At 49.6% G+C, this 14,244-nt stretch overlaps 1 protein-coding gene across 2 annotated transcripts in view; it reads left to right on the top strand.

The window, feature by feature from the left end:
• The window catches only part of CD82 (CD82 molecule), a 38,014-nt gene that overhangs the window by 15,171 nt on the left and 8,599 nt on the right, over positions 1 to 14,244 (top strand). For both annotated transcript variants that reach the window (XM_026035121.1, XM_026035120.1), the window contains exons 2-5: positions 1,167 to 1,248; positions 7,017 to 7,089; positions 10,341 to 10,465; positions 11,370 to 11,444. In XM_026035121.1, the coding sequence (XP_025890906.1) occupies positions 1,186 to 1,248; positions 7,017 to 7,089; positions 10,341 to 10,465; positions 11,370 to 11,444 (336 nt within the window). In that variant the 5' untranslated portion in view covers positions 1,167 to 1,185. The remainder of the gene's footprint in view (positions 1 to 1,166; positions 1,249 to 7,016; positions 7,090 to 10,340; positions 10,466 to 11,369; positions 11,445 to 14,244) is intronic.

Here is a 14,244-nt window from a genome sequence, read left to right as displayed (position 1 = left end):
GCTGGAAAGCTGACTGCCCGAACAGATCTCCCCACATCCCCATCTGTCATTCGGCTTTGGTGCTTCCCGAGGAGGAGAAAAATTCCAGCAGTGAAGAGGGAGAAAAGCCCCCACCTCGATCCCAGCAGCCTAACTTCCGAACCCTTTGCTATCAGATCAGCCAGGACTGGGGTAGCTTGTGGTAGCAGGGATCTGTTTTCCATGGAGTCCTGCAGTGCAGAGATGTCATGAGGACCCTCTGCTATCTGGCTGTTCGCTGGGCAGTAGCCAGAGCCACCTTCCCCTTCTTTCCTCCAATGATCCAAATTTGCCCAAGTTCCAGAAGCACTAGTTGAGCAGGACTAACTTCAGATATAGTAGAAATATAAATGCTTTACCATGACCTGACGAGCTACAGTGAGAAGGAACGTGTTGCAGAGGCTGTTCTTTGCACCCTAGGTTCTTCTGTGCGTACCTACCCCGTGCTTTCCTGTGCTGCAGCTGCATCTGCCTGCTCTGCATTTCGTGGTAGCCATCCAACAAACCGAAACTGCTGTCCCGTCTCTTCAGTGCTCTCCCATTGCTTCCAGCTTGTGAGGGTGTCTTTGGAAACGGAGCTGTTAAACTTGCCCGCCTTTGTTGTGGATGAGTTGGTTGCGTGTGACTGGAGCAGACCACTAAATTCATGAGCTGCCAAGTTGTGGAGCGTTGAGCTGCCTGCAGGAAGCTTCGTGTGGAGCTGCCTTTTAAATTGACCTCTTGGCCTTACTCTTCTGTGTTCCTTCAACTACTGTTTTGGGGGAGGGAATAGGGCTAGTGAGCTCTGCAGAGAAGTGCTTCACTTCCCTCAGCTGTGACTGGCAGCCACTGTTGACGTTTTGGCTGGTGCTGTTAATGCGACGTCCTTGTAAACAGTGATGAAACTAGCAGCGTATTTGATTAAATCCCTTCTGTAACTGCTGCAAGCCCTCTCACTCCTCAGGAGATCTTGGCAGCTGGGGCTGCTCATGCTAATGACTGGGTTGGCTTTTCTTTGCTGCCCTGGAAAGGCAGCCCTGTGTTGAACGTGCTTTCTGTGTGCTTGCTCAGAGATGCGGCCAGTGATGCAGGGGCTTGCACGGGTGTTGCACAGGGTGCCTGGGGACACGATACTAACACATCTGGCTGTCTTTCTGCTTTCGTTTTAGATCCTGTAAGTGAAAGAAGATGGGGTCTGGCTGCCTAAAAGTCACCAAATACTTCCTTTTCCTCTTCAACCTCCTGTTCCTTGTAAGTATCTTGAGTGTCTGCAGAATAGATGGGAAGTCTTGAACTAAAGCCTGTCAGAAAGCTGGTTTCTCTGAACGCTCTCTTAGTGTGTTCATGAAACAGAACAGCCAGAGTTTTGGAAGAGATGGGAAAGGGTGGGAGTCCCTGAAGCTAAGGGGCATCACAGCTATTGTGTCACTCTCAGTGCCCACCTGCTAGGTCTAATGCCCTTGGTTCCTTCAGTAGGAAAGGAAGAGGGAGGCTTGTTTTTTTTACAACAGATACTGCCACATCTGGAGCAGCAGCTGAGCTGCCCCTGAGCAGCCAAGCTACAAAACCTGCTGAGGAACAGAAGTGCTCCCTTAAATAGGCCAGGGAGGCTTCAGAGAACAATTCTAATTTTGTTTCAAGTCCCAACGGCTGGTTTTGATTTTTAACAAGTTGACTTGGTCCAAGTCATCTCTTTGAAATGGAATTTGGAGGAGGGGGGGCTTAGGTCTAGCTTGTTTGGAGAAATGAGGCAGCCCACTGAATGGACTTGCTTTTGAGCGTGAGCTTTAGCAAAAGCTCAAGTCTGAGCTCCTTTTGGATCCGTGTTGGTTGGGAAGGGCCTGAGTTTTGAGGGAGGCGGGATAGCTTGGCTGCATGACCCCGGCTGGGCTATTGCCCTTCCTCCCACACGTGTTCTCCCATGCATCCTTCCATGAGGCTTGAATAGCTGTTGTCTAAGAGGGAGGCTGGCCTGGGCTGGGGCTCGTGCTGCTGGGGCTGCCCTAATGAAGGGAGATGGCCTAGTAGGGAAGTGTATGATTGAGGACATGAGGAAATCCCAAAGAAAATAGCCTGTCCTATCTTACTAATCTCTGTGCAGCATATAAGGGGAAGGAAGGGCCGAGATGGGAAGGAAACCAAGCATGATACGGTGCGTGCTGCTTTCTGATCTGTCTCTGAGCATGGCTTTGCTCTTGCCTCCCGCACTGCTTTGCTGTGCTACGGAGGCTGGAGCACAGGCTCAGGTTTGTAAGCAGCACATCTGGATCTGGTTTCCCTTGGCTTGCCCTGCTGGCTCTTTTCTCTCCATGTGCTGCTTCCATCTTAAGAGAATTTACTTCTGGTCTAAGAGCTGAAGGTCAGAGAYGCTTAAAGGCATGGATGGGGAAAAGGGAGACTTTTAAAGCACCACTAGAGCTTTTGGACATCAATTTGTTCAGCTTTAAGTCTGTCCAAGATCTGTATGGTCCTTCCTCCTACTAGTGCCAAACCCCTCTGAAGTATTAGGATCCAGGCTACCTCATCTTGTGAAGCAATGATATATTTTTAAAGCAGCTTATAACTTAACCTATGGGACCCTAGGAAGCAGAGCTGCTTATATAGGGCTATTGTCTGAATGACAGTCTCCCTCAAGCCATCCACTGGGCCCTTCCTAGCCCATCTCTGCCTTAAACTTGGACTACAGTCAGAGTTATGAAGTGATGGGCTCACGTGGCCCTCAGGGTAGCCACAGTATCTCTTTGGAAAGGTGCTGTCCTCTATTTTTTTTTTAATGGAAACTTGACCTTCATCTACTCACAGGTTGTGTCAAGGGGAAGCAGTGGGGAAGGAGGTGGTGTTTTTGAGCTGCCACATGCACAGGGACTCTACACAACCCTGTGGAGAGGAAGTTCCCTTCAGAGAYTCTGGCCCAGTACAGGAGAGGAAAGGAGATACTCAATGGCCTGAAGCACTGAGGTGCCCTATGGCATCGCTGCTTTTGCTGTTGGTGCCTGAGCAGTGGCTGTCACGTCTGTTCCGCGTGGCCCTTGTCTTGCTGCTCAGTGAGACGTGGTCCTGGGCAGCCCCTGGCGATAGCCGAGGTGTCAGGAGGCAGTGCTGCTGCTGCGCTGGGCTCATCCAGGCCTGGAATTGCCAGAATGCAGCATTTTCCTGTATTTGGTAAGACTTCAGGGGGATGGTGGGCACCAGATCCCTCCATGGGGACTGCCATCCCTCCCCTGGGGAGCCCCAGCCCTCTGGTCAGGTTGCAGGTGATGGGAAATGGCTGTTCTCTGGGAGACTTTCATGGCTGTTCTCTGGGAGACTTTCAGCTATTCCTTGTCCTAGGCAAAGCCTGTCCCAAACCAACTCCTCTGGTTTAGCTTTAACCTCTTTAGTAAGCCTGCTTTTCAGCACAGGCCTCATGGAGAGGTGGTATCTAAAGCTGCTGTGGTTTGGTGAGGTGCTTGATACTCTAGAGTGAAGATTTGGAGCRTGCTTCTCAATTGCTAGCATGCTTCTTGCACATCCCTAGTGCTGAGAAAGGCAACATCCATTTCTCCCCACTGGCATAGCGTGTAGTTGACACAAGGCTTTTTCCTGTTACAGCTGTTCAAGGTCTGGATGGATATTCTTAAGCTTGGACTACACTAGAGTGTTTCTAGATTAGTATTACTGTACTGGAGAAACTGCAGTTGCTGTGAGCCCCTGACACGGACAGGTTCTGCAAACCTAGTAATGATTTACCAGGGAGAGGTTGTTTTGTTGTGGAGAACACCTGGCTGTGGGCCCACAAAGCTGTTCCTATCTCTTCTCCTGCCCTGTTAAACTTTCTGCTGCTGTGTCAAGGCTGAGGGCAGTTGGGCTTGGCAATGAAACTTGTGTGCTGGGCAGTCATTCCCACTTATCTGTTTTCCATGTGCAACTTAAGGTGGCTATTTGTTTCYTGCACATCCACATGGATGGCACCAATCTCTTGTGCTTGCATATATATGAATGCTAATAGTACTGGTAATGGGGATCTGTGGAGCTTCTAGTTGTGTCCTATGCAAGCCAGCCTTCTCTAGTCTGAAGTATGTTCTCCAGCCTAGTCAAGACTCGGTATGTCCCTTCATCAGTAGCAAACATGGGCCACAGTAGATGGTTCTCGTTAAAGGGAAAGCTGTTCCCTCAAATAGGTTCAGCAGCCTCTGGAAACTATTTGTTTAGACTGGCTACTTGTTCTACTTAAAACAGTCCTGCAGATGGCACAGAAAGCTACCTTAAACAAAGGCTTGAGCTTAAGATCCCTTCTGTTGGCCTCTCTGCCAGGCTCAGACCTGCCTCGCACAGCCTGGGYGTGAAGGAGGGTGATGTTGGCAGAGCACAGCCAGGGATCTGCTGCTGTTTCTGGGAAGGCAGGTTGGCTCCTGCACTGAAGCAGCCTGTCTCTGATGCTGACATGGGGAYGTCCTTGGGTCTTGTGCGCTGTGGGGCTTGCAGTTCAGTAGCAGCTTCATTCTGCAGTGCCCCTGCTCACCAGGTTGTGCTGTGGGAAACCAGCTGCCCGACTGTCCCTTGCCTGCTGCCTCTGGCCCTGTGCTCGATGGAACTGCATCCTTCTGGCTTCTGGAGTGATCCTGCTGAAGTCTTGCCCTCTGGGGTGGTGTGGGGAAGAGACATCCCCATTCCACCTCCGTAGTGCAAAGTACTGGAACAGATTAATTCACTTCCACAGGAGGAAGATGTAATTCCTCTATGGAGGATCTGAAGCCAAGCTATTGGTGGAAGCAGCCTTGCTATGCTGAGCAGACTCTTGTGGAGACTAAGGGGAGATGTTGTCCTGATAGGAAATAACAAAAAACAACAATAATGTTAATGAGACTTTCTCTCCTTGAGGTTTTTTTCTTCCCTGTCATGCCCCTCTTAGTACTTYCTACAGCCGCTCCTGGCAAATGCACAAGTTGTGGATTGGGGCAGAGATCAGAGTGAAAACAGGCCTTGGATGTCCAGGCCTTGGATAGCGCGGGTTCCTCAGAGCAAACAACTTCCCGGGAACRCGGCTCAGCAGGAGTCTGTGTTCTGTCAGCAGCAGCACAAGTTAGGTGACGTTGCAGGGTCAGTGAGCCAAAAGAGATGTCGCATTTGGCMTGGTTTGCATCTCTGCTCAAGACAAATATTTAAGCTATGTGTTAAATATAAGACTGTCTCCCAAACTTTAGATTCAGTTCTTGGCAATACCCAGTTTGAGGGGAAATTTTTAGGAGTTTCCAGCTGTCGCGTGGTCCAGGGCTGCTCCCGTGTGACTGCGGTGTCACGCGGTGCTGCGAGGGCCAGTTCTTGTTGCTGCCACCTCGTCACTTCTCTGGGAGACGAGTTGTGTGATTTGAGCAGCCGCCTCGGWCAAGTCCGTCCGTCAACAAGCCCTGGGAACCTGCCCGGTGAGTTTCTAACGCAGTTCCCAGGGCTAACTGCGTGTTATGCCTTACACCAAGCCAGAAGAGCTTGCAAGCATCTTGTTTCAGTGTTACTTTACCTTAGCTCTGAAAAACTTCCTTATTTGAGGGGTTGAAGCATAGTTTAAACTTTCAAAAWGCAGGTGCTGCTGCCTGCCAGCTTGCTTCAGGTGATGGTTTGGTATTTTCCTTGTCTCCCAAATACCTGGGAATCATCTAATGAAGTTCAGAACTGTCATTTGCCTTCACCCTTGTTGATTTATTTAGTACTTCAGCCTGTCTTGAAATCCTGCTGGTGTAGGAGCTCACCTGCAGGTCCTCTCCTTTGGAACCGTCTTATATAAAACCTGCTTGGACGCAGCCCTGTGCCACGTGCTCTAATTGACYCTGTGTGAGCAGGGAGGTTGGACAAGATGACCTCTGTGGTCCCTTCCAACCTTAAGCATTCTGTGTTTCTGTGATATTCTCCTTGTCCCTGTCCTGTTTCATCAAAGTCTGTTTGAGGTATTTGCACAGTAAGTGGCTTCCAGCTGTTGCCACTGCTAACTGGCTGAGTGGCACAAGTTCCTGCCTTGTATCAAACCTGACAACTTGCAGGGTTCTCAGCGGAGTGACTTTGTGAAAGCACTGCAGGGCTCTGATCCTCCTTTGGGGTGGTGAGGACCTGCATGCAAGCAACTCGGAGCAACAGAAAACACTGGGATACCCATAAAATAAAATGAGGATACCTTCCCCCCACCACTTTCAAACAAGACTGGGGAGGGATGAATGTCCCTTGCTTTCTTGGTTCYATGTCTGGACTCCTCTGAGTGCTCACAGGAATATAGTGCTCTGCTAATCCATGCCCCAGATAGACTGCATGGTAGGAGATGGGGACCATGGCTGCTGTTTTATAGCACTTGATTTTTCTGTTGGTGGGCAGAWGAGATGTTTCTGCTGGAGGGCTCGAAGGGCTGGCGTATTCTGGGGCACAAGCTGAGGTGCCTTGGCCTGACTTGGGCAGGGGCACGTTGTGTAAAGCACTTCAAGGAAACCTGCATACCAAGAGAACTTGTACGTTTGTTGTTTGGAGCCGTAACAATACATCAGTCTGGCAAAGCCTAGGTTTCCTYCCTGGGAAAGTTCCAGCTGCCACATACCGAATCCTCTGGCTATTGGTTCCCAGCCTGGCCYGTATGGTCAAGGCTTTCTCTATTCAAAAGACCTTTTAAATCATGTGTGGTAGATACTTGTGCTCCTCCAGGTCTCTGCAGAAGCCGAGCACTGTTAGCTTGTGCTTSTGTAGACAGCAAGGCTCTGGCAGCAGGAGATGCTCTCGCCAGGCTGTTCGCAGCCGCCTCCGGTACAACATCACGTACTACTGAAATTCCCTGTGAAGAACTGCCAAGCAGAACCTGGGGCTCCTGTGCAGTTGGCCAGGGCTGTCTTCCTGAAGTGATGCTAATCCTGTTTGCTTTGGGAGGGGTGCCCTGAGGAGATGGGTGGGAGCAGCAGAAGAATGACTTGTTTTCTTCCCTGGAAGTGTAGAGAATGGTGGTTGCTGCTGCTTACTTTACACGTGCATGTTAATAAGCTAGTAATATGTATTCCTTCTCTTTTCAGATCCTGGGTGCTGTGATCCTGGGTTTTGGAATATGGATTCTGGCCGACAAAACCAGTTTCATTGCAGTTCTACGTAAGACCCCACTTAGGCATCATCTTTTCTCTTCTGAACTGACTGCAGTCTGGGGCTATGTGTGACCATGATGTAGTTTGGGGGTGATGCTGCTGTTGTGTGGGTGTGTGCCCRGGAAAGCAACCTGGTGTATAAGCAGAGACTCTAGCAAGGACAGGGTGAAAGGGAGAAACACTGGGGAAAGGATTTCTCCCAGTCTCRTGCCCTGAAACACCAAGGTCACTCTGAATAACACCATTGCCTCTTGATTCAATAGTACAGAATACTTTATACCCTTTATGTGCAAGATGAAAAAAAATTATCCTATTTTCACTGCCTGTTTTTTCAACAGTTTCCTTTTTACCATCCTGTCTTGAGACCCCTCAGTGCTTTAATGAAATGGATCGTTACAGTGGGTACTTAAGGGTCTCTTGTAGCAAAATTAAATTTAAATATTTTAAATGCAAAAGGGAGAGCGCACCTGGTTTTACTGATTTATATATGCTGTAATATGAAGTTCATACTTGTTCCTGAGCAGTAGTGAATGCAAATTCAGATACAGAGCGGGAGGGAGGAGATGTGGGGCTGTGAAGTGGCTTCTGAAGTGCCCTGGGTGGCACACGCTTCACAGGAGACTGCCCTGAGCCTGAGGGCCCTGTGCCCCCATGCTAGCAGTCCTCCTTCCCCCTTGGGCAGGCAGGAGAAGCAAGCGGAGTCGTTGCAGAGGGCCTGCCTCTCGCCACCACGAGAAGACGAGCTAGCTTTGCTGCGCTGGGCTTTTTTGCTCAGCAACTCTGGTCACACTCATTTCCACTGTCTCCATAATCGCTGGCTGGGGTGTCTGTTTTGGTTGCTGCAGGGCAGTGGCACATGCTTTCAGCCCCAACTCCTTTTGCCCAGGSAATGAGTGGTAATGGTATTCCAAGCCCAGTTCCCAACTGCAGTGATTCTGCAGGTGCTTTATCTTCCCATCCACGCTGACCAGCTGGACTTTGGAAGATGCTGGGTGCGGATGGCACCCTATGAGGGCTGGGACCTGCCAGGCACAGCTGCTTGCTCTGTTTATTGTGCGAGGGCACCTGGCTTGCTGCTGCCCTATGCCAAGGGCAGGAGGCCCAGTAAGGGCTGGTGCTTCATGAAAGGGGGACAGGAACAGCAATGTGCTCCATGCAGCCAACCAAAAGGAGCTTAGCAGGGCCTGGCTGTGTGCAGCACCGCTCTCAGCCTGAACCCGTTTCCAACCCCTGGTGCTGCAGCTGTTGGTGCAGGCTCGTGGGTGTTGCTGCCACTCACAGAGGTGCTAAGTCCCTGGTTTTGGCTCTGCCTCTTCCCRTTTTACCCAGAATCTCTGCTAACTGAGCACTTGAGGCTGTAGCTTCCTTCCTGGAGATTTCCAGCCTCAGCTGTTTCTCCCTGCCCCCTCGCTTCCTTTCCCATGCCTGCCCTCCTTCCCTCTGCTTTAGTAACCCTGGCAGTGTGGGAAGGAGCTCYGCTCAGCGGGGCATTCCAGTGGCTGCCAAAGGCGCCTCTTGTGCTTGTTTGGCCACCAGCCCAGCGCAGGGGAAAGCAAGGAGCGGCAGCAAACCCAGGAGGAGTTTTCCTGTCAGCAGAGTTTTCTCTTGCAAGACGAGATGTGCTGCACATGAGAATTTCTGTTCCTAGTGCCACTGTGATTTCTTGATGGTCTTTGGAACTGGGAATACCTTTTCCTTGCTTCTGAGAAGCGGATTAAGCAACTGCTTTCTAACCTAATGGGTGCACTATGCCCAAGCACTCAGAAACGCCTGTTATGGCCGAGTTGCTTTTAGGTGAAGGAGTAATACAGGCTTGTGAAGGCCTCTGAACTCAGAAGGCTGCTCCCAACTGCCTGCTGCTGCTTTAAGTGCTTTGCAACATCAGGACATAACCTGCACAGTAAGAGTCCCAGAGCTGGTGGGCAGGGAGGAGCAGCACTGTCCTGGCATCCTGGTCTCTCTGACATAAATCAAGCCAGGGAGATTCAGGCCTGGAAATGAACCAAGACTAAAGTGTCTGAGCTGACCAGTGCAGCAAACCGTTCCAGTTTTGAGTTGGTCTCTTTCCTCTGTTCAGTACATTCTAGTGGGGAAAGTTTTGGAGCTTTCGATGACTTCTACCAGATATCAGGTATGAAGGAAAATGGAGGTGGATGGGTGGAGGAGAGCACTGGTGGAGGTTCAACTGCTGTTTGCTTTTATCATATTTGAGGGGGAGCTCAGAGGAAGGTGGCTCCTGGGTTTTCTTTCAGGAAGCTAAAAGCTGAACTCTAGGAACATTATTTTCATTAATCACCGGATGTCCAGAATTCCCCTATACTCTGCAATATGCAGGTTTAAAAATATCTGGTGGTTAATGAGGTTCCTGATTACTGTTTCTAGACAGGAGTAGGTCTTTACCTTTTATGCCATAGTGCTTGCTCCTTCTAGTCCTCTTCTCCAAGAAAAGCTCCTGTGATAAACCCAAATATAAAAGTCTTTTTCTTCTGTTGCTTGCAATACCAGATGTTGAGGAAGGAGGTCTTGAGAGGGCCACCATACATCAAAACGAAGGCTACCTAAATGTGTCTGAAAAACTGAGATTGAGAGGGTGCAGTCATTTTACAAAGGATAGAGGATAGCCAGGGTATATGTAAGAGTAGTTAGATGTGGGCATGATCCCTGTTTTGATCCTGACATAGCTTCTATCTGTAGGGGTCACATGCAGGCAATAGCCTGTAATGACTGCCTGGCCACAAGCCACTTAGCACTGGCTTGCAAGTGACCCATTGCATAATCTACACTTGATATTGGCTGAAGCTGCTGTGTAATGTTTCACCCCAGTGGGTTTGCAGGTCCCACTCTAAAATGAAAAATCAAAATAAGTTTTTAAGATTAGAAAAATAGTTTTATTGAAGGTAGGATAATGAAGTGAATATGATGTAGTGATACATATTAGTGTGTATTTATTTCCATTATTCTCCCTTATATAAATGCATTCATGAGGGGGTTTAAAATCCACTAAGCAGCTAAGCTTCTGTCCTGTCTGGAGTGACCTGAAGTCTCCATGTCTGAGATGACGCAGACCTACAGGCTGCCTTTGAAGCCTTCCCTTGTCAGAAGAGGGCCAGAAGCTGCCTTCTTTCCCCATGGTTGATGTCCCTCAGTGTACTCTCTCCATAGCTGATATGGGACCGTTACGAGTGGATGAGTAAGCAGTTAACCGAATGGTGATGGCAAACGTCATTTTAGTCAGTATTTGATTTTGTCCCCTTCCAGAGACTTCGTCTCCCTCCCTGAAGACTGGTGCATACATCCTCATTGCTGTTGGGGCTGTCACCATGCTGATGGGCTTCCTGGGATGTCTTGGAGCAGTCAATGAAATCCGCTGCCTCTTGGGTCTGGTAAGAGAATTCATGCTTCCTTTAGATCCAATGTCTGACACTTTTCCTGTATCTRTTGGGTTGTAGGCTCAGGACTCCTGGGGAGGCTACGTCTGCCAGGTCAGCTCCGGCCCAGTCCTCCTTATCTATTTGCATCATTTACTCTCTAACAGGCAGCACACTGCATTAGTAGATCCTCAGACATCACTGATAATGAACTAGCAATGTGATTTGGAAAAATGTGAGGATCTCAGTGGCAACACTTTTTTTTCCTGAAAAGGGGAAGGAGGTCCCCTGCCCTAAGGGGACCTCCGTCCTTTAGCCCCCTCACCCCTCTTCCCAGTTGGGGTTGTGGTCTGTGCTGCAAGGACAAGTATCAAAAACAGCCAGAGGGAGCAAGAAGAGTGGGCAGCTTCCTGTTGTGCTGCTAAGTTCAGCACTTGTGCAAAATGCAGTAGACAAGAGATYCTGTTAGGGACATCCTGTATGTCAGGACCTCCAGTTGGTTCATCTGTGCCAAATTTTCTGGCTGATGGATGCATTAGGAACTTCTTAGTGTCTGCTTGGGATGGACAGAGCCCCACCACTGAGAGCAGAGTGGACTGGGAATGAAACTGGAGTGGGAAAGGAAGTCCCAGCTGGAATGACATACAGAGGTGTTTCTCTCTCCTGAAGTCTTCCTTTGGTTGACCTGATGGGAGAGGCACTGAAGTGTATGGGCCAGGAAGCCTGTGAGTCTGCTTGTAGCTGCTGCTTGTCCTTGTGAGCACTCCAGAAGTTAAGCCAGAAGTCACTGGGGAGAGAACTTGGTTAGCAGAGCTTGTCTGTGGGGAAGGTGTTGGCTGATGCTTGTGAATTTTCCTGTCCTTGAAATCTCACAGACCTTTAAGCTTGACGGTGCTCATCTCTTCTGTTTTGCTTCTAGTATTTCACATGCCTGCTGGTGATCCTCATAACTCAGGTGGCTGCTGGGCTGATTATCTACTTCCAGCAGGAAATGGTGAGTATTTGTAACTGTTTCCCTTGCCTGCTTGTTTCTGTTGAGGGGCAGAGGGGTGATTGGGGGTGGAGGAGGAAATGCCTGGAAATTCTCTTAAGTTCCCAAATACAGTCTGGGTTATGCCATTCTCGGGCGTAACTGGATTCTTCCTTTTCTCTCTTACTTGCTGTTGTCTGCTTGTGCATCTCTCAGACCTAGTAATGCCAACTTCTCAAAGGATGAGAAGCTCTCTTTGCTTCGCAGGCTTTATTTTGGGTACTGGGAACAGTAAAAATTCCTGGAAAACTTTGGGTCAGCTTGGTCCTKGTTAAAAACCACCCCTTGGACATGCAGTAGAGATCACTACTGTGTTGCCATCACTGCTGCCTTGGCAGGTTGTCAGTCTGMATGTTACTTATCTGACTGACCTCCTTCCTTGTACCGTCTTGCTCCATGCTGTAGGACTGCTGCTCAATTTCCAGCTGTCAAAATGCTCCATGGGAGAGTTGTCCAGCTTTCCCCAGACCATAACCTAGTATCTGGTGAGTTCCATGCTGCAGTCTGAGAGACAAGATTTACCAGCTGGGTGAATCTCTTTGCTACGAGTGCAGTTGCACAGTGTAGCTTGAAGAGACTCATTCCACACTGCAACTCTGCACTACAATAAGCAATCCTGGRTCTCACTGTGCTGAAGCTGAACTGGGAGTTGCTTGCACCCAGTGAAAAGCTGCAGCTGGTGTCCTGCTGGGTCGCTGCTACCAGCTGCTGGGCATCCTCTCTKTGCCCCCTAGCTGTGCACTAGGTGTGAGCTAGGTGTGTGGTGCTGCCCTCTCCTACGCTGACGGCCCTGCTGGGAGAAGTGGCCTGTCCCTGGGGTAGCTCACGAGCTCTGTACAGGTGGGTCTGTCCCCGGGGTAGCCCATGAGCTCCGTACTGGTGGCTGCAGTGACTGAGCAGCCCSTGGCTGGCTTCCTCGCCGAATGCCCTGTGAATGCACAGCTTGCTGTGCTGCCTGGAAGAGCAACGGAAACGCTGGTCAGCAGCTGGTCTGCAGCGTTACAGCTTCCAACAGGCTGCCGATTCTCAGCAAACAGATCTGAGTAACGCAGAGGAAGAGGTGTGGGGAAGGGTATTTCCCTCCAGTAGAGAAATGCAACCTTTTGGACTGGGAAGTTCTGCACCTTCTTCAGTATTTCTATTTCTTAGTTTTGCTTTCCTCTAGAAAGTAGAGCTTTTAGAATAAAGATGTGAGGTTTCTCTTTTGTCATTATTTTTTAAAAATTTCAGGTCTTTGAGTGTCAGTCCAGGGAATGGATGGGATACCTGGAGATTACTTTGCACAGCTTTGGAGCCAGTGGGGTCTGTCAGGTCAGCATCTCTGTGCAGTGCTCATCCCTATTCCCAAGCCAGYAGAAGGGGCAGGGGAGTGTTGGGCCTCCTAACTGAAACCTCAGKTGCTCCTGATCAATCCTGAGTGAACAAAACCCATGGAAAAGCCTCTCTAGAGCTCTTCTGCTTCAGGAATCCCAAAGTACCTGCCCAGAAGACTAAGGAATATTGTTTCAAGAAGGTCCTGGCTGCCGAAACCTCCTACGTGCTGGTTTGTGGCTGTGCTTCAGTGATGCTGTGAATGTCGCTCTGCTTCACTTGATGCACGTCACCCAGAGAAGTTCAGAGTACAGGGAAGCAGGCCGAGAACTGAAGAACAATCCCTAGGTGTGCCTTGTGTTCTCCATTATTTCTTTTTTTCCTGTCTTCAGGAACTTGGCTAGCTGTTAAACAAGGAATGATAGGAGTAGATCCTCCTGGATCTGGAGTGTAGCATGGGTGATAGACACTCCTCCACTTATTACTGAAATCCCGCTGTACTGCAGCAGGTAGACAGACTTAATGTTGTGTTCTTCCCTGTCCAGCCTCCTCTTGATTAGTAAGTACTGAACAAATTCATGTGTTGGCCAGTGTCCYTTGCCTTTCCAGCTTTTGCTGGGATAGCTGTTTACAGTCAATATCACAACCTCTTTCCACCTTTGACCCGTGGAAACTTGCTGAAACAGTCAACGTAAGAGCAAGAGGCTGCGTCTCTGGCAGRGAGGCTGCTGTTTTGCCTCATGAGCACTGCTAGAGGAATGCCCCATGAGACTGGGATTGCCCAGTACTGCCAGGAGGATGTTGGTGTAAAATCCATTTCGTATAACTCTCATCTACTGAAACTTGTGGTGGACTGGGGACTTTTGTGAGGAAGACAAAATAGTAGTCACAGATTTGGCAGGTACCATTCTGCTTTGCAAGCTGAGTGTTGCTACTCGACTTAATCTCCCTGCATCACAAGATCCTAAGCACGTGTGAGTCCCAGTAATGTGTTTCTGGCCTAGTTCAGGCAGTTCTCTGAAGCTTGGCTCTRAAGGCCTGGAGTGAAAGGAGAGCAGTGATCTCTTGGGAATTGCCCTACTTGCTGTTTGTGGCAAACAGGGTGAGGGTGCAGCCACTTGCCTGGGGCTGTGCAGGATGCATTAGTTGAGGATCTGAAGTGACTGGGGGATGAGGGTCCCCTCCCACTGAATCTGTTTTCATGTGCAGGCTAGATGCTACTAAACACAAGGGGGACTGCCTGAGCTCAAGTCCCAGAGGGACAAGCTAGCTGCAGTGTTTGACAGTGGAGCAAGCTGGAATGATTCATTTTSTGACTAAGATTGGAATCAAGACACTCTGGCCTCCGGCCTTCAGCTTTCCCCTGGCTCCCTTCTTCCAGAAATGCGTGTGAAAGGGAGCCTGTCAGCCCTGCTGCTTTCTGGCAGTCCCCCCGAGCACTGGTGTCTAGGCT

This window comes from Nothoprocta perdicaria, unplaced genomic scaffold (genome assembly GCF_003342845.1).
Source record: "Nothoprocta perdicaria isolate Ctin4 unplaced genomic scaffold, notPer1 scaffold_156, whole genome shotgun sequence".
Classification (NCBI taxonomy): domain Eukaryota; kingdom Metazoa; phylum Chordata; class Aves; order Tinamiformes; family Tinamidae; genus Nothoprocta; species Nothoprocta perdicaria.
This window is presented reverse-complemented; position numbering and strand designations above follow the sequence as displayed.